The following is a 27,173-nucleotide window of genomic DNA, read 5'->3' as shown; positions in this document are numbered from 1 at the left end:
CCCAGTGTGCATCTGTCTGTTAATGAGCAGCTTAAATTATGAGGTAAATCATTTAGTTTAATTAGATGTGGGCATGTTTGCGTATTGTTTTGTTTTCTGCAACTCTTGCAAACAGTGTTTGTTATGAGGAAGAAGGAAAATATTTTTTAGATATCAAAAGGAACCAGATTACTGTCAAAGGAAGAACATGAGACTGAGACAGAAAAGAAGTTTTATTTCTTTCTGGTTACATTTTATGACTCAGTTTTCTTTGTAGAAGCAACACAGATTAATGTAATTTAAATTCAGCCTCCTGACCTGCTTTTCACAATTCACTGAACATGTTTTCTTTTCTGCAAAACAATTTTCCCAAAAGCTAAACAAATAGCTTTCATACACAAGTTCACCTCTGCATGAAAATGTAGTTATGGACGTGCATGAGCAGTATGTTTAAGTTATAATTCTTATGAATATGGAAACACACACGCATGCACACGCCCACACACACACGCCTGCATAGCTGCAACATCCCCTGTTGCACAGCCCCTCTCTCTTCCTTTTTGGTTTTTTGTGTGGAAGAATGCCTGCGACCCCCACGGCGATCATTACCCTGAGGGCCCTTGAGCATTCATCACCATGTGAGCAGACCCCCCCCCATCTCCCTCATAACCCCTTCTCCTTACCCATCCTCTTTGTTTGCTCCTCTCTGTTACACCATCAAGGAAAGCTTATTGTTTTGATGACGTTGGATTCCTCAGATTGTTATTATGCACAATATTAAGCAGCTTCCTCCTCCTCAGTTAGTCTAAGGATGAAGAATGATTAATTTTTAGACAGAGCAAAATGTAGACTGAGATCCAACACGTAAATAAATGACAGAAACTTTGGGGGAAATAAGGGAAGAATCTGTAAAAGAAGCTCTACGGAAAAAGGTCAACATAGAGTTTTGGTAGCAACGTTTTTTTTTTTTGTTTTCTCAAAAGAGTTTTTGCGGCGCTAGTAGCTTGTTTTTTTGTGACAGTAGGCAGACAGGAACGAGGAGAAGACATGTGGTAAAGGTCGTTGGGACCGGGAGTCGAACCCGACGTTCCCGTCGAGGACTATGGCCTCGACGGGAGCGTGGAGCGTGCTAACCCTCTGCACCACCACAGCACACCCTGTAGCAACGTTTTTGTTAAATGAGAGGATGGAAATAATCTCAATGATTAAAAGAAGTGAAGGAAATTTGAAAATGTGTGAAGAAAATGTTCCCTGGAATGAAGCAAATAAGTGTTTATAGAGAACAGAAAGAATTTTTATTTTATTTTTCCAAAACAAAGAAGGGAGGAAAATAAAAACAGTCTGAAAATGGAAAATTATTTAGGATGTAAAAATTTGGGCATGTGATGAAGAAATGCTAAGTTTGACATCGATCTGAAGTAAGAAGGATTTTCATATGAAAAAGTTTGAAATGTCAAGATTTTTAGATGTAGAACTGCACAGTATGCAACACTGCAATATTATTGCGAAATATTATTATTACACTTTTACCTTCCACACATTCTCTCACTCAAGTCTTATTTCATACCGTCACGATGCACCGCTGCGCCGTCTGACCTGGGTTGGTATAGATTATTTGTGACTAAAATGAAAGTAAAAGTCTCTCCAAGTGATGAAATATATCACTCACCCTTTTGAAAAATCTTTTTTTGTTGACCTCATGTCATTGTCTAGCTTTATGAGAATAAAAAATTTAGAATACTTACAAGAAAAACAAAAAACAAATAAAGTTTGTTTAAAGCAAATAAAAGCTGTAATTATGAGTATTAACATAAAGAAAACGCAATCCCTGTTGCACATGTAACTTTTTCTACTACACTTTTTTCCTTCCACTCAACTTTCCACCTTTTTTGAGATGTACATCCTTGTGAATGATAGAATATTGCTCTCTATGATTGTGTAAGGCATGACATGGATATCATAACATTTTGGTTTAGCAGAAGAAAAATCCCTTTCCCACCACCCCCCACAAAAAAATTCTATATATTTAAATTTCTTCTTTTTTAATTGTGTTGTTGAAATAAATGAACCTTTCATTGAATTACCCATTGATACTCTACTTGTAAATGTAAAAGACTCAACAACTGACTGAATCAGCATCCTCAGATAAACCACATTCAAAATGTTTACTTAAGTTTTGATTCTGAAATGACGGAGCTAAGATGAAATGGAAACATTTCTTTGGCAAGAAATGTACAAACTAATTTGCTTTATTACAAAACTGAAAGGAACTTAATTCCTAATTTTAATTGTAAAATAATTTTATCTTGTATGCTATAAAAATATGTAGTCATGTCTTAAAAGATGAGGAAGGTGACAAAGTGTGTAAGAGGAGTGACAGTGATAAAGTTTAATGGAAGGACTGAATGGAGAGAAGATGAGAAGGTGGAAGTCGTCTTGGGAAAAGAAGGGAGGGAAGAAAGGAGGAGGTGGGATGAGGATGGGGGAGATGAAGAGGAGGAAGAGGAGGCGCACCAACAGTCTCTCCCCCCTGACCCCCTCCTCAGACGATGAGAAGGCTGCTGAGCGCGCTGCAGACCGCCGTGCGTTTCTCTCCCTCTCATCCACACAAAGTGCCCCCCAAAAAATCACCGATCCGAACCGTGACTTCGTTCTGTGCCACCTCGGAACCAGCAGCCCCCTCCACCCCCGCCTCCAGCACATTTTGTAGCAATGGAGCCGTAAACGCTGCCACAGAGAGCTGAGCCGAGTGAGTGAAACAGCGGCGGAGACGCAGAGATCAAGCGGCTATGGAGGAGAAGCGCGGAGAGGCTGGAGTCTAGACAGAAACCCTCAGATCCATCAGCCCGGAATACTTTCCGCAAGCTTTCCGAACTTTGCGTCAATAACCTTAAAAAAAAAAAAAAAAAAAAAAAAAATCAGGTTTTTATTTTACTTTTGACCGTGTGAGCGTAACATTGCACAATAAGGATGCAGGGAAAGAAGACACCGAGCGGCTGCACGGGATGCTGGAGGCAAATGCTGCTGTCGTGCGTCCTGGCTCTGCACCTGATCCCGCTGAGTGTCCACGGTAAGACGCTGGCCCGTCCACTGCGCGCGGCAATCGTGCTAAAACATTCTCATTAATTAGTTAAAACATTTTTCTGCTGTCGCAGCACATCCTCTCAGTGGATTCAGGGTACCGTAACATACTCCCACAGGGCAGAAGGGGGGTCAGTGAGGCTCAAAATGTAGGTTAGGAGGTTCTTTACTCTGATGTTAATAACGAACCTCTGCTGGGAACAATCTGCTAAATTCTTGATCTTAGCGTCTTTGAACCGACACTTGATGGAAGAAGACGTCTTTAATCACATTCTTCAAAGATTTAGAGGGCACACATCGTCCGTTTTCTTGATGGCAAAAGGTGATTTTTAAAAAATGTTAGTGACAGTAAATGCATAAGATCTAAATACAAAAATGGCCACAAAAGATAAAGTAGGTCAGGTTAAAGTCTTGAGGAACCCAATCGATAACAGATGAGCAACATATTACTGTATCATTATGTACAAAAGTCATAAAAATATATACATCAAATCTTCTCAGATGGTTCTTTCACTTTTCTCCGTTCCCACGTCTGAACCGGATAAGTCAGAAAGCTCAGAATGGTGGAGAGATTCTGATATAGGAAAAGAAAGACAGTTAATGAGGAAGATCTACGTTTATCCAACGTCATGTTTTCCAAATATCACCCAAATAAGGTCAGGAAGCGTACAACTGCTTCTCTATCAGCTCGTGTTGAGTTTAAGCAGATGCTTCTATTGTGTGAGGTCTACATTTCCGCTAAATTCTCCTAACTGAAGGAATAGTGGATCAAAGCGGTGGCATTTTAAACCAGGTCACTGTTTCAACACTTCCAGCACAATCTCCAGAATCCAAATGTCCCTGGAGGACCCTGAGGTTTGTGTGACAGTGACAGCGTCCAGCAGCAGATGCAGCAAACCGGATCCCCGAAGGCGCGCAGGCACCACGGCTTCACAAAAGACGAGGATTAGAGCCGAGGGGGCGCTGATGAATTATTCATGAAGGGGGCTGAGAGGACATTCTGATACACACACAGAAAAAAACGAGAAGGAAAAACTCGAGTAAACATGAGAGAAAAAAAAAACGACACAGGGACCGTAGCTCTTTGTTTGAGGGCCGATGCACATGCGTCAGATTAATAATGCAGGAGATGAAATCGGTCTGGCGTTATAATCAAATAAAATCTCGTTGATTCGTCCGAGCGGCTGAAATTCACATAGATGTGGTTTTGCTGTCATTGTCTGGTTTATTTGGCGCAACAAAGAGCTCCACATCCACCGACTCGACAGGAAAACTTGGCATTTCTTTCATCTTTTGCATCACTTAATACAGTAATTTTGTAGAATAGTGTATTTCTTAAACACAACAAACAAAAAACAGCACAAAAAAAATCATTAAATATTGTTAGAAAGGTTTTATAATAGTTCAAATAATCTTCTGGAATTTCTGAAACAGTTCTATATTTGCTAAAATATATTTGATGACTTGAACAGACCAAATTGAAGATGCTCTTCTCAGTTTGAAGGTTGAATATGTTGCATAGCTTCTTAATATCTACATTTGACACAGATGAAAACAGTGACAGTAGAAATCAGAATCACAGTTGAGAAAGAGAGGAGTGAGTGGACTCTGTTATCATATTATTCAACAAACATAATGTAACTGCATGACTTTATAACATGAAGCTCCAGTTTAATCCCATTTTAGCAAAGAGTTAGCACTCAAGGCAGTACCTGGAACTTTGTGCAATTTTAATTTCACTTATAGTTTTGTATAAATATCACGGATTTCTCAGCGTTTTAGGTATGTTTTGCTTTCAAGTTTAAGATGAAAGGTTTGGAACTTGGAAGCATCCTGTCTTCTGTTGCTCCTAAGAACTTTAGAGGGACTTTTCTTCTCAACAGTAGCGCCAAAGCTTTCAATGGACATGCAAAATATGTTTAAAGGTAATTTTTATATACTGTGTACTATTTCTACACATTTGTATTGTAAGTATGTCAGCAGTGCTCCTTAGTCATTGTCATGCTTTGTCTGGAAGGTTTGTTTTCATATTCAGACATGCTTTTTGTTGGTCTAGATGAAGTATGTGTGTCTCTTTTTTTCCTCTGTTTTGTATTGTTCATGTTCATTGGAACGAAGGGGAGAAAATCTTATGTGCTTCAACATTGGTAAATTACTTTGGCAGAAATGTCTTTATTTTTTCCATGTGTGAGAATTCCACATCTGGGTATGAAAGTTCAACTCTATATGCAGTCTATGAGTTTGAACAATCGTTGGCAGACCGTTAATGCTACAGTATCAGATGCGTATGAGATGTCGAATGTTAAAGTAGCCCATCTTCCTGTTCTATTGAAACACAGCTCAGATTTACAAAAATGGAAATAAAAGCATGTGTTTGAAATTTTCTATTGCGCTTTTATAGTTCAGATAATTGGATATTTCTCAGATTAATGGGGTGAGTCATCCTTAAACTCTACTGCTAAATTATTTACAGTTAAGCTATATGAAAATAGTATTTAGGTATAGCAAATTATAGACATAAATGTAGGTATTTATTTTGACAGTTTGGCATAATTATGACTTAAATGGCATCAGAGTGTGTCTAATATTATGCTTGGTGTGTGTGGGATTTGCCTTTGATGCAAATCCCACAATGGATTACATTGGAAGCTGCTTGAGGTTGACTTACAACAATAATCCATAAAAGGTTAAATAATCATTAAAATGTTCAGCTATTTTAAGTTAATGTTCTTTAAAACTCTAAATGTAAACCATATTTTTATATCACGTAGAGATAATCAAGATGTAACTTTATTATCAGCCAAGCTCATGTTTCCATTGCTCCATTGCTTAACTCTGTTATGGTCCTTTAAATGATTCTACAAATGAGCAGTTTTACAAATACCACTTTATTAGTTTGGCAGAAGGAGTAGTGCTGCTAAAATTCCCCTTCTTAACTTCATGAATCTCAGTATTTGACATCAATATTTGAAATGTCAATGACAGAAAACGGCAGACCTAGTTGTCCAAAACTGGGTCAATAAGATGGAGATCCCTTCCCTGCTTCAGGGATAGTACAGGATATTAAAATAATACAATTCACCATCATCATCTTAGTGTCAGTTTGAGTAAAAATTTCCTCTCCTTGTCTTGTGTTTTTGTCACTTGTCAGATTTTCAGCTCAGGTGCATGTACAGTAGAACAAAAAGAAGCTGGCAGATTTGGTGCAGACAGCCACCGTGGGCTAACCCTCCCCTCCCTCAGCTCCCCCTTTTCTCACCCATCAACACGTCTCACTTCACCGGTGAAGTGTAGAGACGGCAGCTTGCCCCACATCTGCGAAGGACAAAAATCCAACCATGGTGAACTGACAGCAGACAATCAGAATCCGCTCGTTGTTTTCCTCCATCCATTCCCCCCCCCCGCTCCTCTTCTTGTGGCCATTTGTAATCCCCATCCCTCTGTATGTTTGGAGCTGATGACATGCAGCCGTCCTCCTCCTCCTCCCCATCCCCCATGAGGCGGATGGGTTGATGGCTGGACCGAGGAGGATGTCTGCTGCTTGTGTTTGGACAGAAACTCGTGGACGTGTTCTCTCTTCTCCTCTCGTCCTCTTCTTCGCTGTGTGTTTGCTCCTCTGTCCCGCTGACACATATCTGGTTTATCTTTTAGCCAAATCCTCCCTCCATCAGCCCACTAACCCACTCTGTCCCTTTTCATCGTAAAGTATATGAAAGAAAAAGCATAGACAGCAATTATAAAATTTACTCATCTTGCAGTTCGTGTTCTTAGTCATGAAGAATAGCGATGCACGCGCCGTCTCGGCTTCTTCCTTGTGGTCTCCATGGAAACCGTGCACATCCCAGCGGCCAGCAACTCGGTGTGTTCATATCGCTGCCATGATGTGTTTGAGCAGTGAATTTTATTAAGCGGAGAATCTTTGGATTTTGGCACATGCTCACATTTCTGGTCAAACTGGGTGGCTGTGTGCCCTGTTGCTCTGCATGGTGTGTGTGTGTGTGTAGGTGTGTGTGCGTGCGTGTTGGCTACACAAATGGTTTCAAATCAGATGGCCTTATGGGTTTTGTCACATTTTTGTGAGGTTTTTTTGTGTGGTCACACTCAGATTTCGAAGACATGTTGACATTATGATTGCTTCAGATGAAGCATCATGTTTTCTGATGTTTGCTCCCTAACATATTTCTTTTGTTTTTGCTTTTTTTGGGGGTAATACTTTATATCAAAAAGCAGATTTTAATATGAGATGATGATAATCTAAGTAAGACCAACAGTAGTTTTCAAAGGATAATTTCATTCATTAAGGAAAAAAGCAATTGCCTCCTAAACCTAAAGACTTTTTGTGCCACGTTGCTGCCACCATTAAGCATTTACGAGTCTTCCTGTTTCGCTGGAGGAAATGTGGCTCACACTCTGCTTCACAGAATTGCTTGAATTCAACCACAACTGAGCGTGTTTGAACATGAATCGGGTGTTAAAATTCATTCTACAGCATCACAATTGGATCTAGTCTGGACTTTGACTGGGTCACTCCAAAACATTTGGTTTTATTTTGAGCCACTCTGAAATGGGCTTGCTGTTGTGCTTTGGATCCCATTTTCATACTGACTTCTTTTCTAGACTGTTCTTAAATCTGTCAACTGGAGTCAGATGTTTTTCCTATTGAGATCTTATCACGTACTTTGTGTTATTATTTGTTATGTAAAACTTATTAATGCTTAAGTACTTTCTTTTGACTTGTTGGATTAGTTTACTTGCTTATATTTTAAAAATGGGAAAGTTCCAGCAGTGACACTCGCTGAGAGGTTCATTTGGAAAACCCCAACTTTACTTGACTTTTAATTGAGAAAGAGAATATTTCTGTACTGGTAAAAATACATTGAGTGATGAATTAAAAAAGAAACAATACTCACTTTAGTGACTAAACAACCAAAACAACTGACAACTGGCAGGAAATTTAGATGCTTTTATTGCATGGAAAAAGAAGGAATGATATCTGGATTGACTGTGGACATAATCTGCCTCATTCCAGCACATCTGTTTGTTGGGAAACTTGGTGATCCTAACGCCGCTTGCACTACCTTCCCACCTGGCTCAGCCTGCAGGCCAACATTAGCAGGTATAGGTGGCCACAGGCTCGACTCGAGAAGCTGTGGTTTATTTGTTTGAGTGCATGGAGGTGTGTTAGCCTTTTAGTGCAAAGTAATTATGCAGCTCTGCCAAATTAATAAAATCAAATCACAATACACACTTTAAAATGTTGGACTGATATACTCCATATTGCCAAAAGTATTCCCTTACATTTACTTGAGTAACATTTTGGGAAAAGTGCACTTTTTTTTAACTTTTATTTGAGTGATTTTCTTATGAAGCATCACTTCTCTGACTTGAGTAAACTCTCTGGTTACTTTACCCATGTGAGTAACTTCACTGAAAGAAGAAAAAACATGTTTTAACAAAATAATCACCAGACACAGATGCATACCTGCAGTTTTTGTGAAAATTTCATTAGTTTTATATTAAAATAAATTTATTAGTTTTTTTTTTCTTTTGTCTGATTTTGTCATTTTGTAATTATGTTATTAAAATGAAATATTTTCACTTTGGTCTTTAAAGTAGATTTCCATATGGCCTTGGTCCTTCTGATTATGTAAATTTAAATTTTTAAATGAATGACATTTTGATCAGTAACTCAAAGAAGCCTTTTTACCAAGTACTTTTTTACTCTTGAGTGATTTTTCAGACAGCTACCTTTTACTTTATCTAGTCTACCAATGAATTGTTAATGTGAACCAGGTAACCTTAGTGATAAATATGAATATTTTCCTCGTTGCATGGCTGACTTATTCTAACCCTATGTACCTCCTTCCATGTGCTCCTCATCTGGCCTCACTTTATACAGGAGATCCACTCAAAACACTGAGACACTGAGTCAATACTGCAGAACTAACAGAATCCACCTACACTTGTTTTTCCTTGTCATGTACCTATGAATTACCACCCACAGCTGGCCTTTTTGCAGCGATTCAAGCTGCTAATGTTCATTGACTGCTGCTTATGTAATGCTTTGTAGGTAAATGGACAAGGTTGTTGCACAAAACAGCCTTTCAGTCAGAGTTGAGCAGGTTCACAGACCAAGGATTTTGACAAACAGAGATGCTGATGACGTACCTTGAAAATAAAACATCATTATCAATGATGTATTCATAAATACTGCAGTTTAAGAGTCCAATTTTAAGTGCTCTTTTGCTTCATTGTATCTCCCGCAGCATGTAGGTGTTATTTAATTTTGCTGCTTTGATTCTTACATGTAACTTTTCTTTTTGTTGCCTGTCCTTCCTGGTGGTCATCCAGAACCTTTTTCTTTGTGGTTTGGAAAAGGAAAAGGTCACAAAACAACCTTCAGAGAGTTTCATGAGCACCTCGACAGCTGTGTGCTTCCGTCTAACAGATGAAACATTGTGGGTGTGCTTTTTTAGCAGTGCTGAGTTGGCATTGTTCTCAAACTCTCGATGCCCTTGAGTGATTAATATACATGTTTCTGTCTTATACGGGAAGTGAGTGTATATGCTAATGGGATACAAAAGGTGAAAAAATATGCAAAATGCAAATCTTTTCAATTTAAATGTTTCAATGCACATTCTTCTCCATGTTCATGTGCCATCTTTTCCCCTGGTCAACGGAAGAGTGTTATTTAATTCATCAGATGCTGCACTGTCTCTGTGCAGCATCTGATGCGTCTGATGACTCGCTCCTTGTTGAAGCGAGTCATTGAGTTCATGCTCGTGCACATGCTTCACTCTCCTTGTCTGGCGGCGCCCGCCCGCCCGCTCTCCTCCGCTGCAGACTGTCACATTAGCATTCAGCTCGCTCATCACAGTCGTCTATGAACACTGACACACACGCAAACACCTGTCATGGCAACAGACCACATTTAACAGATAAATAATTAGGCAGACGTGTATGTTTGGTTTGTTGAATGCAGAGTTATCCTCATTGAGACAACAACATAGAAACTACTAATACTCTGGCCTCCAAAGGTTCTCGTATGTAAATATACCAATTAGCAAATACAATTAAAATGAGCTTTTCAAACTGCATTATAGTACTCCTGTTACTTTTTAATCTTAATAGATGACACATCAAATGCTTTTCTATTCTAATGTAGATAAATGTTTCACATATGTCCAAAGTTCAACCAATAAAACTTAATGGGATAGCCATACAAGGCACATCATAGCCATGTGCCTCATGTTATTATTATTATTATTATTATTATTATTATTATTATTATTATTATTATTATTATTATTATTATTATTATTATTATTATTATTATTATTATTATTATTATTATTATTATTATTATTTTCATCTTATGTAAACTGTTTTCAATGGTCAAACCATTAGAAACAGCTTCACACAACTTCAAAGACACAAAACAGGAATTGAGTAACATGTTTTTCTCTAATGAATACACGGCCAAAACTATGCATGCAGGGTAAAATATATGAACACAATAGTACTAATGTTGAGTAAAACGGTCCTTACCAAATTGCATATTTCACCACTCTAATTATCCGAACCGTTCATTTAAATTGGTTGTTTTCCTGGCCTATTGGACCAATTTTCTAGGCATATGTTTGTTCATTTTCAATACAGCTAAGCTGCCATTCCACAAAAAGTTTCAAACCACTATGAGAACGCAACTTAATTCAAAAGCTTTATCTTGAGCTTTTGACAAGTCAAAGAAATTTTCCATCTGCTTTGTGCAATCCATCTATGACTGACAGCAAAAGAACCCCACAGCATGATCCTACGTCATGCATTAAGAAGTAAAAAATCAACACAATTTAAATAAACACAGGGATGAGTTTTTCTAGATCTTGCTGGGGCATTAGTTCTTTTAATTCTAAAAATGTTCTTTGGGTTATAGAAGGATGACTTTGTAACTGCCTTTATGTGTCTCTGAATGTTCAGATCTGAGTTCATCACTACACCCAGATTTCAGACCTAATCTGAAGTTTCTGGTTGTAATAACTGAAGGTGTACACTGAATCCTGATACTTTCTCTTTAGGACCAAAAGTGATAACTTCAGTTTTGTTTCTGTTGAGCTAGAAAAGTCTGAAAACTGGACATAGCTGGATGTTTCAGAAACAATAAACAAATAGCATCACTGCTTCAGAATGCATAAACAGGCTAACTTTAAGCATCTGGAATGGTCTTGAAAGTCCCAAACTCAACCCTGTTGAAAATTTGTGGGCTAAGTTTCAAAGTTAGGGCCATGTGAGTGAATGAACCATTTTGAATAACATGTGACCAGAAGGACTAACACCAGATGTTTGTTGAGTGATAGAAAAAGTATAAGGGTGCAACATTTAGTCATATATGGTGTTGTGAATGCATATATTGTTTGTGTTTAACATGATCAAGATTTAAATGCATGACCTATTGTAACCAAAGACAGATGGTAACACAACAGCAAATGTCTAACATCCTTGATAAGAGTCTGTTGATCCAGAAAATGACACACTGATTCAGATTCTTCAGTATGATCTGCAGAAGAACGTTAATAAAACAAAATTATACAAAGCACAACCAAGTTTGGTCTTTTGTACAGAGATTATTTTATATCTTACGTCTTTCCATTCATTTTAAGTGTATATTACAGTTTAGATTGCCCTGTTTTAAAGTAAACACTGTCCTGCAATATGATGAGATTTTGATTTTATTTTCTATTATAGCCAACTTTTTTTATGTACAAGATTTCTTATATATATATATATTTCTAGACAATATTTAGTCATTCAAGCACACAGCTGTTGTTTTTAAGGTCATTCTTTGAAAGTTTTGTTCAGACACACCTGCAGCAGTAAAGTAGAGAGCAACAAAGATGAGTTTTGAGATGCAATAGAAAGCTGTTTTGCCAGACCATATAAATCACTGCTGTCATGGGTATTGCCACCTATAATGTGAATAGTTACATATAAATGGGCAGATAAAGTATCATCTTTTATGAGCAAACAGAGATCCAAAGACAAAGCATCATACTTCCCATTTCACACAAACCACATTTCTTTAAAGGTAAACACATTATTCTTTGGTGCTTGACTCCATCTGTGAGCGTCGTCTGTAGATCTTGTTAAGTTTACAGAGCCGCCCGAATCAGCTCCAATGAGGCCAGCATTGTTTCTATGGCGACACATCCCTTCTCCATCCCACCACCTGTGGAGTCAGAAATGAAAGCTCTTATGCCACAGAGAGTGAGAAAAAAGCCGATGCTGGAGCATCGGAGAACAAGAGCTAGTGGAGGGAGAAATGTAGGGAAAGGGAAAAGTGGAGGAATTTTCAAAAATAATGAGGGGGAAAGAGGAGACACAGAGAACAGATGAAGGGAAGGAAAGAGAGATCTGCATGAGATGGAGAAAATGTGTTAGAGTCAGACTTTCTGCCAAATGCCGACCTGCACATTTCTTCTTTATGTTGACGTAAATGAGCAGCATTAAGTAAAGATAAAGCAGCCTCGAGAGCTATTCATTAGACTGAGTGAATGTGGAAACGAGGAAAAATTATGAGGATGCATGTGTGGTTCTCTTGAGGTTTAGGTGTTTGGAGCTAAAATCCATCTGACTGTGATAAAGAGGCTTCTATTCAGGTCTTTATCATGTTTTCTTTCATGTTTGTGGTCTGCTCAAGTTTCCAACCATCAATATAAACATATCTTCATGTGGGCATTAAGCCCAAACATACTCTTAATCTCAATAATGAAGGAAATGTGATTTGGGAAACTGTCTAACTTCTCCTGGGCACTTTTTAAAAGAGGAAAGACAAGAGAACATACCATATACCTGAGAGAGATGCATGTTTATCTTTATAAATCATAAAACATGCAAATATAATACTTACTCAACTAAGCATGTTGATATTTACATTCAGAGCATCAATTTGCACATTGTCTCTCTTGTTTTCCTTAGAAAACAAAGTGTTAGTTATACTACTGCTATTGTAATAAGCAATATATTTATTTTGATGCTTTTTGGAAATCATCCCAAGGAGTTCTAGTATTTGGATGTGCAAATAAAATATAAGCATACAAATGAAATTATTAATTTTTATCTCCAAGGTTATGCGCTATGACCAACAAACTATTCTTCCTGCACTGCAAAAATACAAAATCTTAGCAAGTACGTTTGTCTAGTTTCTAGTGGAGATATTTTATTACACTTGAAATAAAACAAAACTAACATATGAGTTGCTTTTTATTTAGATATAATAGTTTAAGTCAATAATCCTTAAATATTGATAGTTTCACTGCCATATTCTTTCACCTATAACAAGACATTGTTCCTGTCTTACAAGTGAAATAATCTGCCAGTGGAACTAATACTTATTTTGATCATTGTTGAGGAATTATTGACTTTAGATCCACAAGTTTTTGTTCCATTATTTTTATTTGGAAATTTTGGGTTAAACCAGAATTGCTTAACAATTTTTATCAGAAAACACATTACTGATGGGTTTGCCACGAGCATTTCCACATTAAATGGTTCAGAACATTAAAACGTTTCCTCACCTAGAACTGCCATGTTGTTTCTGTGATCTTTTGTTTGTTTGTCTCCGACTGGCTGACCTTTCCCCCATCCCCACAGTCTGGGTCACCAAGCTGGCCGGAGGACCCTATCTGTCACCACCAATCAGCTTCCTCTTTACAGTTTGTCATGACCAATCAGGGTGCCTCGGGTCTGAGAGAGGTTTAGTGGGTTCCCTTTCGAAAATGATTTGGGCTAAACAAAAAGCCTGGGGAAGGTCGGCGGCACGCCAGCTCTTGCTTTGAGAAGCCATTACCCCCAAACAGTCACCCAGACATGCACGCACAATTAGGGACAGCTAAACTCTTAACATTATGATGATCCACACCCTTCACCAAAGGAGCTGGAAGCCACCCTAATCACCACTGGGTTATGTTGGCAGGAAGACAGGCACACACAGACTCTTACAAAGCAAACAGAGTGAGGAATCTTCTTATATAACACCGTCCTCTTGTCTCATTCAGGTGGGAGGGGAACAAACAGAGAATCTTTTATGCAGTCTGCTTTGTCTTTTTGTGGCTCTGATCCTGTCTGTTACAGTCCCAGCCAGAGTCTAAAGTCGGAAATTCTGAATCATTCCAATTCAGGTCAAGTTTGCCTGTTCCAAATGTGACAGAATGGACATTAGAAGTATTACACCCCCCTCCCTTTTTTTTACTTTACTTTATTTAAAGACTTCTTTTGACCGTGCCTTTGGGCTGCACTTCCCCTGCTTGAGCTGGGATGCAGTTACAGCAGTTCGCCACCAGTTGGCACATGGAGCACGGTGAGCACTCCTGACTCAGCGAGCCAACGGCAATTTAGTGCAGTAACGGCTGGTCAGCGGAGGCGCTCACTGTCGCTCTTGTCTGTGTTAACAGGTAAATATCAATTAGCGCTGCTATTTACATAAATTGTCTTGTTGAGGGGAAGTGTGCTAGAGTAAAGTAACTAAATGTTTATGTGTAAGTTTTGAATGAGCATTTTGACCTATATTGTAAATATTTATTGACTCAGCGAGCCAACGGCAATTTAGTGCAGTAACGGCTGGTCAGCGGAGGCGCTCACTGTCGCTCTTGTCTGTGTTAACAGTGTAAAGAAAATAAAGAACCTGCGAAAAACACACTGTCTAATCATTAAAGTGTGCAACAAAAATTGGTGGCCCGTACGGGGATCAGCGGTGCTTCAGTAAAGAGAAAGAGAGATCGTGGCACACCAGCGATGGAGTTGGAGCAACTGCAGGACCAGCTAAGTAAGGCCCTAGTGCAGTTGAAAGTGGACCAGCTACAAGAGGTGTGTTTATATGGAAAAGTCTCAGCAGAAAACCAAACCAGGAAGCACAAGCTGATCAGTCTAATAAATACAGCTGTAGATACAGCTATAGATTGTGAGGAAGAGGATGTGGCTTGTGAATTCCTCAGCAGATTAATATCAAAAGCTAAAGAAGTGAGCGAAAATGAGATGTCACAGATGGTCGATGATGCTGTGAATCAGGATAATGCTGCTCTTATAAGTTTGCAAGAACAATATGCAGCATTACAGTTAAGTTTCCAGGCTGCAACAAAGAAATTACAGGGAGAAATGGCAAAATTGGAAAACAAAGTGAAAAAACAACCTACCAACCCCATTGTAGCACATCCACCAGAAGTTACAATAAGAAGAGAATTTAAAATTAATGGCCAAATTGGAGAAAGAGGTCAGAGAGACAAACTGTCCTATTCAAACCTGATCCATCAGATTGAAATGGGCCTAAAAAGAAATCACAGTGAAGTGGAGATCATAGAGGCTGTGGTCAGGGCTATTAGCCCAGGTCTACCCCTCCGCGACATGCTAGAGATCAAAACAGACCTCACTATTGCACAGCTGCGAACAATACTAAAGGGTCATTACAAAGAAGACAGCTCCACTGACCTGTACCATCGGTTAATTAACATCACACAGGACAGTAATGAGTCACCACAAAATTTCTTGTTTAGAGCAATAGAGTTAAAAGAAAGATTGCTCGCGGCATCTAGAGAACCTGGCTCTGAGGAAGATTACGGCCCAGAACTGATTCAAAAGAAGTTTCTGAGAGCAGTAGGAACAGGACTTATTAATGATAATGTTAAACACCAGCTCAAGAACTTCCTGGATGATCTGACAGTTGCAGATGATGTACTGATAGCAAAGACTAATGAGGCAGCTAGTATTGAATGGGAAAGGCAACAGAAGTTCAGAAGGAATAATAAAGATCTGAAAGTGAGGGAGGTTAGAGCAGAAGCACAGGCAGTTCCCAAAACAACAGTTGGAGCAGTTTGGGAGCAAGAACAGCCATCTTCCATCGGAAAAAAAAATAGAACTGGAAAAGTACAATCATCTGCTTCTCACACAGAAACTGAGCTCCTAGATGCCATCCGACAACTTCAAAGTGAGATGCAAGACATCAGGAGACTGGTTAATGACTCTCATTTATCTATTTCCAAATCAAAACCAAGTCGGAGGCGTGGATGTAAACATTGCCAGGAAAACAATAGAGGAGAGTTTTGTGACCATTGCTTCAAATGTGGACAAGGTGGGCATCTATCACGTGGGTGTAGATTTGTTAAAAACACATCAGACAGGCCCGGAGAAGCAGATATGTCTGTGAGCAGTGTGACATCTGTACCAGCAACAGAATATGATAAAAAGGAAAATGACCAAACAGGAAATGGACACAAGCTGACCACTGACATCACACATCATTCGGAACTTAAGTGTATGGAAGGAGTGAGACATGCAGCACCTGAGTTGAATGAGAGTGTTGGTATCAACCTCCTCTCTCCATCACAAAGAGACAAACTGCTTAACTTGATTGGAAAGAAGTGTACCATTATCTGTCTGCTGGATGGAGTGGAAACCAGAGCTCTATGGGATACCGGATCACAGGTCTGCCTCATGAGTGAAAAATGGAGAAAGCAGAATCTCCTCATGTTACTATCAGAAGTCTCACTGAGATTATTGGACCTGGAATATTGGATGGAAGAGCAGTGAATAAGACACCAATCCCTTTTATTGGCTGGGTTGAGGTCAAATTTAAATTACCATCAGTGAGTCAAACACAACTAGAGCTCTGGGTGCCAGTTCTAGTTGCTGAAGAGGATGCAGTGGGAGAAGAACCAATCATTGGTTACAATGTGATTGAGTACCTATTAAAAGGGGGTCTAGATCCTCCCACCATCATCACAGAAGCTGTTAGTACAGCATTTTCCATTGAAAGTAAGAAGGCAGAGGTATTTCTAAAAGTCATGAGAAATATGAAGGAGGAACAGGGCATAAGTACTGTTAAAACATCGAGAGAAAACTTCATCATCCCAGCTGGCCAGACGAAGATGGTGAAGTGCAGTACACGAGCTGGTCCACTTGCAGGTCAGCAAGGAGTCCTGTTTGAACCTCTGTCACAGTCGCAGCTACCAGAAGGACTAAGGGTTAAAGAAGGAATAGTGTGCCTACATCAGAGTTCCTGGTCCTGCTTCAGAATCCCAGTGAACAATGATACTGCTCATGACATTATTTTACCCTCCAAAAGCAAAGTAGGTCAAATCCAAGCAGTAAAAGCAATGTATGTGGCACCAACAGAATCAACAAAAATAAATGAAATAGAGACACCAAATTTCAATTGTGAAAATGGAACTTCAACAGGATCAGAGAGCAAAGGAGAAAAAAAGGAGAACCAAAATAGGGCTGAAAGTGAAGATCTTTGGGATCCACCAGTTCCCATCAGCCACCTTTCCCCAGCACAACAGCAGTTGGTGAAACAACTACTCCGAGATGAGTGTAAAGCCTTCTCTCATGATGATTATGATGTTGGAACCATCCCCTCACTGCAGCTCAAAATCCGACTGCAAGATCCCACACCAGTGACAAGAACATATATATCTGTTCCAAAACCACTGCACAATGAGGTAAAAGAATATCTTGAAGATTTGTTAAATAGAGGATGGATCACAAAGTCTAGGTCAAATTATTCTAGCCCAATAGTCTGTGTCCGTAAAAGGGATGGTAGCCTCAGACTGTGCTGTGATTACAGAGAGTTGAATAAGAAGTCTCTGCCAGATCGTCATCCCATTCCCCGCATACAGGACATGCTAAATAGCCTGATTGGAAGTTCTTGGTTTTCTGTCCTTGATCAGGGAAAAGCCTATCACCAGGGCTTTCTGGAAGAATCAAGTCGCCCGCTCACTGCATTTATCACACCGTGGGGTCTGTATGAATGGGTGAGAATACCATTTGGATTATCATCAGCACCAGCAGAGTTTCAGAGGTCCATGGAGGAGTGCCTGACTGGACTACGTGATGAGGTGTGTTTGCCTTACCTGGATGATAATTTGGTGCACTCTAAAACATTTGAAGACCACTTGAATCATCTTAGAAGTGTATTGCAGCGTTATCAGGAAGCAGGAGTCAAGCTGACACCAAGGAAATGTGACATCTTTAAGAACCAAGTGAGATTTCTTGGAAAGTTGGTCACAAAAGATGGATATACAGTGGATCCTGCAGATATTGCTCCTGTACAGGCTTTGAGAGAGAAAACCCTCCACAGTGGGAGAACTGAGAAAATTATTGGGATTTGTCTCCTACTATCGCAGTTACATCCCAAACTTCTCCGGCATAGCTAAGCCTCTATATGATCTTCTCTCCTTAAGCCCTGAGAAAAAGGGAAAAGGAAAACACAAAAAGCGAGAAGTAGGGAAACAAAATCAGAACAGTGGACAATTACCATCATCACACCCAATTATATGGTCAGCAAAACATCAAGAAGTGCTTGGCCAGTTATTAGATTTTCTAGTGAAGCCACCAGTATTGGGTTATCCGGACTTTGAACAACCGTTCATTCTACATTGTGATGCTTCACAAGAAGGGCTTGGTGCTGTACTTTACCAGAGACAACAGGGAACTCTAGCAGTCATAGCATATGGATCCAGAACGCTAACACCCCCAGAAAAAAACTATCACCTTCATTCAGGAAAACTGGAGTTCCTGGCTCTGAAGTGGGCCATCTGTGAGAGGTTTAGAGATTATCTCTATTATGCACCACCATTTACAGTTTACACTGACAATAACCCTCTTACATATGTGCTTTCCACAGCTAAACTGAATGCAACCACTCATCGATGGGTTGCTGAACTGGCTGATTTCCAGTTCTCAATAAAGTATCGCCCAGGTAAAGTAAATGGAGATGCAGATGGTCTCCCGAATGTCACTCAGCATGGAGGAGTACATGCAAACCTGCACACAGGTAGTACACCCAGAGGTGATGAACAGTGTTATTCAAGCAGTTGCTCTTCAGTTTCAAGACTCTGAGCCATGGCTATGCCCAGCAACCATCAACAGTCTGGTCACAGAGGAATGTGATGCAGCTAACACATCAGTAAAGGACATCAGTAGAGCAGCTCTTAGACAAGCTCAACAAGATGATCCAGTGATTAGTGAAGTATTGAGATGTATTACTGCACAGAAAAAACCAAAGCATGGCTGGCACAAGGGCAACAGGTTGGCTGTTGCTCTGATGAGACAAAAACACAGATTATATATGGATGAAGATGGACTACTCCACCGCAAGACAGCCAGTCGCTCACAACTCCTTCTACCACAGAAATATCATGCACTTGTTTTTAAGGAGCTTCATGAGGAGATGGGTCATCTTGGAGTTGAGAGGGTGTTGCATCTCATCAGAGATCGTTTCTATTGGCCTAACATGCAAGGTGATGTTGAACACTATGTCACCCGTGTATGCAGTTGTTTGAAACGAAGCGGCCCAATAAACCAGCTCGAGCCCTCTTACCAACATCATCACTACATACCCATTTGAGTTAGTCTCCATTGATTTCTTACATCTGGAGAAATGCAGTGGTGGGTATGAATACATCCTTGTAGTGATGGATCATTTCACACGGTTTGCCCAGGCTTATCCTTGCAAAAACAAAGCTGCCAAAACAGCTGCAGAGAAAATATTTGGGGATTTTATTTTGAAGTTTGGTTTTCCCACAAAGCTGCATCATGACCAGGGTAAAGAGTTTGAAAACAAACTATTTGCATCACTCGAAAAGTACAGTGGAGTCAAGGGGTCAAGAACAACGCCATACCATCCGCAGGGTAATGGTCAGGTTGAAAGGTTCAACAGGACACTACTTGCCATGCTGAGGAGTCTGCCAGAAATTGAAAAAAAAGATTGGAAATCTTCTCTACCAAAAGTGGTTCATGCATACAATTGCACACAGCTAAGCTACTGGCTATGCTCCGTACTTCCTCTTATTTGGTCGTCAGCCCCGGCTCCCCATTGATCTTATGTTTGGTCTCAGTGAAAAGAACCAAAGCTCTTCCCACCGGGATTATGCAGAAAAATGGAGGACAAGGATGAGTGAAGCCTATCAGTTGGCATCCAGGACAGCCAGTAAGCAAGCGATGAGAGGGAAGGCTCACTATGATAGGAAACTGCATGGAGGGGAGTTGTATCCAGGTTGCCGAGTGCTTGTTAGGAATCTGAATGAGAAGGGAGGACCAGGAAAATTGAGAGCATTCTGGGAAGATAAAGTGTACCTTGTTAAAGAAAGGAAACATCAGGACAGTCCTGTCTATGAAATTCACCCAGAAAGTGGAAAAGGGCGAATCAGGACCATCCACAGAAATCTGCTGCTTCCATGCGATTTCCTTTCAACGACAGAACCAAAAGTAACCACTCAACCTAAAAGACCCCGAAAAGAGAAAGAGAAGCAGAGACATGCAGACAGCTCTGATGATGAAGACGACTGGGAAGCCATCATTCATCCACCTCTACAGCATCACAAAATGGAGTCAGATCATCTCATCGAGAGTCAGCTGAGAGCGGAGGCACCAGAGTTCCACCCAATCAACGAGGACATGCAAAGGGACTGCATAGCTGATGGTGGTGGACCAGGGCAGCAACCAACTCTTGGTGAGGACATGGATGCAACACTAGAAGACGACTTTCATCCAGAGAACATGAACAGTGGAGATGAGTCTCACCAGTCAGCTGCCAGTGACCAAGAAGAGACTGACATATCACCCCACAGGGTGGGAAGGTATCCTTTTCGAACAAGAAAACCTATGTTACGATTCAATTACCATAATTTGGGACAGCCTTTTCTCTAATGTGAATAAGTTAGAATGATTTGCATGATTAACTACTTTTTGATGTATCTTAGGTAGAATGATAGATGAGTACCCATGGTATCAATTTCAGCATGTTTTTAAAGGTAGAGTTTACTTTTAAGTTAAAGTACCTTACTCTCAGAAGAGATTGCAGATATTTACGCTACTGGCGGATCAAGTGGTGGATTGTCATCGTGCACAATGACGTCGACTGCAGCAATGTGACGTTAATAGGAGATATATGTCATATTGTCGGACTGGACACAGCATAGCATCTCTTTGAACATTCATTCTGACTCCTTCCTAGAAGTACTCTGCATAATTGTAAAGCATTAAAACATGTTTGCTGATTTATTTGCTGTAACGCTAGGGTACCCGAATGTCGGGACGACATTACATTTTGGAGGGGAGAGTGTGACAGAATGGACATTAGAAGTATTACACCCCCCTCCCTTTTTTACTTTACTTTATTTAAAGACTTCTTTTGACCGTGCCTTTGGGCTGCACTTCCCCTGCTTGAGCTGGGATGCAGTTACAGCAGTTCGCCACCAGTTGGCACATGGAGCACGGTGAGCACTCCTGACTCAGCGAGCCAACGGCAATTTAGTGCAGTAACGGCTGGTCAGCGGAGGCGCTCACTGTCGCTCTTGTCTGTGTTAACAGGTAAATATCAATTAGCGCTGCTATTTACATAAATTGTCTTGTTGAGGGGAAGTGTGCTAGAGTAAAGTAACTAAATGTTTATGTGTAAGTTTTGAATGAGCATTTTGACCTATATTGTAAATATTTATTGACTCAGCGAGCCAACGGCAATTTAGTGCAGTAACGGCTGGTCAGCGGAGGCGCTCACTGTCGCTCTTGTCTGTGTTAACAGTGTAAAGAAAATAAAGAACCTGCGAAAAACACACTGTCTAATCATTAAAGTGTGCAACAAAAAGCAACCAATTGGGCAATAGACCCACAGCATTACTAGTGTGGGTACGGACTTGTGTTTCTACAGTGTTCCCAAGTCGTGTTGCCTCATCTTAGGCTGTAGTTTTTCTAGCAGAAACACATTACAGGTAGTGATATCCAAAAATATGTTCAAAGTGGGCATTTTCTGAAAAACTAAGATATGTTTGTGGGTAAAAATTCCAGTAGATTAGCATGTTTTAAAAAACATCAAACAAACTCATCTGGCACCAACAACCATGCTACATTCAAAGTCACCCTTTATTTCCCATTCTGGTGTAGGTTTCACTCAGTTTCAGCCATGAAGTTTGTATTAAAAAGTAATTCAACAGGGTGCTGTGGTGGCGCAGGGGCAGAGCACGGCCCACGTATTGAGGCCTTGGCCTCGTGGCGGTGGTCGCGGGTTCGATTCCCAGCCTGGCGACATTTGCTGCATGTCTTCCCCCTCTCTGATTGCCCTGTTTCCTGTCTGGCTACTTTCGGGTAAAGGCCACTAGAGCCAACAAAACCTTAAAAAAAAAAAAAAACAGTAATTAAACAAGTGTATCTAATAAACTGACCTGTAAATATTTTTGCTTCATTCACAGAAACCCAGATTCTCTTGTTCCGTCATTGTCATCAACAGCAGTAACAAAAATCAACACTCTTGTTAGAAAATACTAAATGTTCTCAAGATTAGATCATCAAATTTTACTTTTTAAAACAGCCAGGGTCAAAATGGGTTTGCTTTGTATCTCTGAAAGAAAAACAAAAACAAACAAATTAAAACCCCCCGCAAAGTTTAGTCCTCTGCCTTCACCCGTCACCTCTACTTATGCTACCATCACTTAATGCAAAGGGAGTTAGCATCTAGCTAGCAATGTTTAAGAGTTGTCTGGTTTTTACTGTTTAATCTGTGATTAGTTTATCATATTTATTGCAGTGGAATATACTCAGAGTCTGCCCACATGCAATGGTGTGTTAACTGATGGAACTGCAGCTGAACTTTAGTCTGATCTATTGCTGTGAGGCCAGTATCATCGGTCCGGTTTTGGTCTCAGGGTGTTTCCACACCTGACAGTCCAGTTGACTCGATTTGATTGGGGAACAAAATTGCAGTATTACATTGTCAGACCTCAACTTCTATTAAAATGGACTAAACATGGCTGGTGTGAATGCACCCATAGTTTTGTCTTTGGTCTTGACTTCATCTAAGGTTAGGTTGTCTTGCCAACCGCAACTTGAACTTTTTTACAATAGCACACAAGTCTGTGCTGCATATTTTGTACTTTAACCACAGTCTACCATAAGGTCTGAAAGGTAAACCACCCACATGCTGCAGAAAATACCTTAGCAGTTGTCAGAGAGCCACCATGCTGCCCGTCAAAAAAGTTTCTCTTCGTTAATCCAATTAAGCTAACGAGGTGTTGAAATGGAGACAGCTCCACTTAATTGGAGCTCAGTTCAGTGATGCACTGTGAGGATTCTGGCAGAATGACACCACTGTGTCCTCAAAAAAAGTACCTGAGCTCTGATCGCCTGTGCTTTGTAAACAAGCTCGACTCTGCTGAAAGCACAGAGGAGATTAAACAACATGCAGAGGATGCTTGGGCAATTAGTCCACAAGGGTGGGGTGTGTGTGTGGAATCATAGTTATCTGTGTGGGCTTGTGAATGTTTTCATTACTTCTATACTGTGAATGGATATTTTCCTGTCTCTGTACTCAACATGCTTCATTCAGTAATGCCAATTAATATTAAGAATATATTGTCTCACATAATAAAAGAACTGATGCAAAATTGGTCAATAAAATGCATCATTAAGATTCATTTGCATATTATCAGCACGGAAAGATATAGTCACTCCTTGTTTTGCCAGCTGGTCAGATGTAAGTTTAAAAAAAATATGTAAATGGAACAAAAAACACAATAGGACCTACAAAGATGTAAAGTAATAACCAGTGGACATTTACATGCTGAGACTGGGTTCAAGTTATATCTCAAAATTAACACAACAGCGATGGAAATATAATGTCTTGGATTTTGCAATTTCCCATCTCTCCAAAATGAAAAACAGAAAAAGTCCTGGATTCAACTCAAACTTGCATAAAAACCTGTTTGTTGATATAATAGAGTCTGATTTGTGTTGTTTTGGGTATCCAGATGTGATGAGATTTGCCTTATGTGTCTACAAAGTCTAAAGGAGTCCAGACAAGAAGCAGCATCTTTTAGTAACAACCAGCCTTTGAACCAGGATGGTGCTGTAATTTAATCAAACTGAGGGAATGTGTCTTCTGAGTGCAGATAAAAGATCTCTGGAGTATGATTCATTACTGACAGCTGACAGACTGTCACAGTGGAAGCTAAAGTCAGAAAGTCTATCAGAGGCTATGAAAGAGTCCTCTTCTTTCTGCCTTCCCCAGTCAGTCTCTTTCACCATCAATCACAGCAAATGTCACCTACTCCTTCTCTTTATCTTTCTGTCTCTATACTTTGCTGTCTCTGTGTCATTATGTTCCTCTTCTCCCATTGCTCATCTCCACCTCTTCCCATCATAATCTGTCATCACTCTGATGTATGGGAGACTTTCCTATACTAACTTACAATCCCTAGTAGTTTTGCACTCATCTAACTGGTTCTAGTTGCAGCATAAGGAGACAAAGTGAAATTGGCACTTAATTTTTAGTTGCACTTTAAGACCAGAACTTTTTTTGGCTTCAATATTCAGTTCCTGGTGGAAGAAGCAAGCAAGTTTGTACTGATAAAGTTGTATTTATCCATGTTAGCGTTAAAAAGAATATGTTTTTGTGTTTTATCTCCTGGCTGCTCAGTTGATGCATTAAACAGCAGTGGATCGTGAGACTGCTGGATGGATTAACATCAAGTTGAACCCAAAATATTTTCAATAAACTCAAATTTTTCCTGTCATTTTTCCTGTCCAGACATCCTGCTGGATAGTAACAACAAGAAAACAGTTACATCCTAATGTAGTGATTAATCTTTTAGACAAGACCTTCCTTATAAAAGTCTCATCAAACATTGTTTCTCGTCTATGGAACAGATCCATCCCCAACCGAAACATAAACGTAAACTCCATGCATATATCCAGTTTAAACTGAACTACTGCAGTGCAATTTTAGTGATGTGCTATAAAAGCCTCCTAAATGTCATAAATAATCCAAAGCGCTTTTCTCCTTTCACTGGCTCAGAGTTTAATGTTCCTCTAAACACCTTGAGATAAAAGAAAGTTTTCAACAGAAACTAATTTTATTATTACAAATGTTTTTATTTTACACACTGGTGATCCTCAAATTAAATCTTTATTACCATTTAGAAATCAATCAAATTAGCAATTTTAACAGTTTCAGCATCTTAAAAAATGTTTTAAGACATAACTATAAAGTCCTAGGATCTTTGTTGCAATTTCTTGATAGTTTTTGTTTTTATTTGATTCGTTTTTTTTCAAACAAGTTTTTAAAAATAAAACAAACTCAGTAGGACAGTAGAAAACATGTGCATAAAGCCAAGAACGACTTTTCTGTTTGAAAAGGAGAAGGAAGAAATGAGCACTTACTTAATTATCCCCCTTATCTAAATTTAATAACATATATTACTTACTGACTCAATAATTATTAAAATTCACGGTGGACCACATGTTTATTTTAAAGAATCTACATATAAGATATTTCTCAATGCTTTATCTTTTATGAGTAACATTTTTGTTGTTATGTCCCTTAGCCATCTCAAAATGACATAATGCTTACTAGCATTTTTCCTCTGTATAGGAAATGTATCAAATTTGGTCATTTTGATGATGGCATTTGACAAAACGTGATTATAGCTCGCTTCATAATTGCTGATTGTGTTGTGTTTTTATGGTGTACAGCACTTTAATTGCCTTGTTGCTGAATTGGGATATAGAATAAACTTGGCTCTATATGCTGTAACTTGTGACTGGCATGAGAAATGGGAAAATAAACTGCAGTGACAGAGGCTCAAAACGTTGTGCTGGTTTTGTTTTTCCACATCATTGTCTCCAGAACATGCATTCATAATTTAATTGAAGTTCGTACCCAGCAAGTTACCCCTGCACTGACAAACATATTATCAAGACTAAACGTAACAGCAGTCAGCAATGATCCTCACATACACTATTAGGAGGAGGTTATCAAACAAAGCTTCTTATGGGACCAGCAGTGCATTTGCAGCTCACAGCAGGAGATGATGATGGGCCTGAACCCCCAACCACTGGTTACTTTTTTTCCATCTGAAACAGGAACGTCTAATTTTTACTGTTGCTCAGACGTTGGATGATTTATTTTGTGGGTATAATGATCTTTTTTTATGTTAAACATCAGTTAAACAGATTTTATTGCAGACAGAAATGAAGCTATTAACACAGACATAATAAGTTTTCTGTTTTTTAGACATTGAATAATGAAGTTGGAACCGTTAGTGTAGAAAAATGTTTTTATAGGTTTTCAGTCTGTCCAATTTGTTGCCTCAGTTGGATTGAATCTGTTGTGCCAGTTAAAAAAGTGAGTTGCTGAAGAAATAGCTAACTTTCCCTTATTTTTTGACCAAATCTGTCTTGACACTAGAAGGTATCCAGACTCAGTATAGTGTTTATTCAAGCTGTCGAGTCTACTATGAAACCTTGGTTAAACATCAGTTTAAGTCCCTTGATGAGCAACAATACAAACTCTTTTGGTTCTGCTCACCAACATAGAAAAAAAACCTCAAGTTATTAATATGAAGCCTAAAATTAGGCTTACGTTTGCTCAAAGTAAACATTCCCAATAGTCCTTTCTGTAGATGTTTATTTTTGCATGAATCCAGCCCCTGAGTGGAATTGGCAAAAAAATAAATAAGTACATAAAATGAAGGCTGAGCCAGTCAGTCACACAAGACAAATTATATGATTAAGTGTTTAAAAAAGGTTAAATAGAGAATAAATAAATTAGCTGCTGAAATTAAATATGGCATGGTTTTAGGCAGATAAATTTGGAACTAAATGAGTACAGGAATCAACATCCAGATCAAGGCTGATGTTCACAGGGTTTCTACCCTCTGAGCACAAGAACCTGATTAGCTCAGCATGATAGAAAAAATCTCTTTAAACCTACAAATTGATGTTTAAAGCCAACTCACAGGAGGTCCTTGATTTTATTTTCTTGCCAGTTTAGGTAAATCATTCCTGCTGAGACGTGCACAGAATGTTCACAAATAAAGAAAAATGTTCAAAGAGCCTCCAGATGATTCATATGAATCCATAAAAACCAAATAGGTCTATTGGCTGTTAAATGTGTAGTTTGGTAAATTAATGTGTCTCAAATACAAACATTTTTAATGTTTTCCTTTGAACAAATGAGGAGGTTTTGCTAACTGAGGCTAATCATAAAGTACAAAAAAAGAGAAAAGAATGGAAAGTCGAATGCAGAAACAAAACAATTTCTCTTTCAGACACAAACTACCAGTGATTTATTCCTC

General features: G+C 39.3%; 1 protein-coding gene across 10 annotated transcripts in view; it reads left to right on the top strand.

Moving 5' to 3' along the window:
- Window positions 1-2,458: 2,458 nt before the first annotated feature.
- Window positions 2,459-27,173, top strand: part of cspg5a (chondroitin sulfate proteoglycan 5a) — a 62,099-nt gene continuing 37,384 nt past the window's right edge. For 4 of the 10 annotated variants that reach the window (XM_044116585.1, XM_044116581.1, XM_044116579.1 and 1 more), the window contains exon 1: window positions 2,459-3,049. In XM_044116585.1, coding sequence (XP_043972520.1) covers window positions 2,950-3,049 — 100 coding nt within the window. In that variant the 5' untranslated portion in view covers window positions 2,459-2,949. The remainder of the gene's footprint in view (window positions 3,050-27,173) is intronic. The other 6 variants (XM_044116582.1, XM_044116586.1, XM_044116587.1 and 3 more) reach the window with 2 other exon arrangements.

The sequence above is a fragment of the Gambusia affinis genome, linkage group LG05 (genome assembly GCF_019740435.1).
Source record: "Gambusia affinis linkage group LG05, SWU_Gaff_1.0, whole genome shotgun sequence".
Lineage (NCBI taxonomy): Eukaryota > Metazoa > Chordata > Actinopteri > Cyprinodontiformes > Poeciliidae > Gambusia > Gambusia affinis.
The sequence above is the reverse complement of the archived record's forward strand: the minus strand, read 5'-3'. Positions and strand labels throughout refer to the sequence as shown.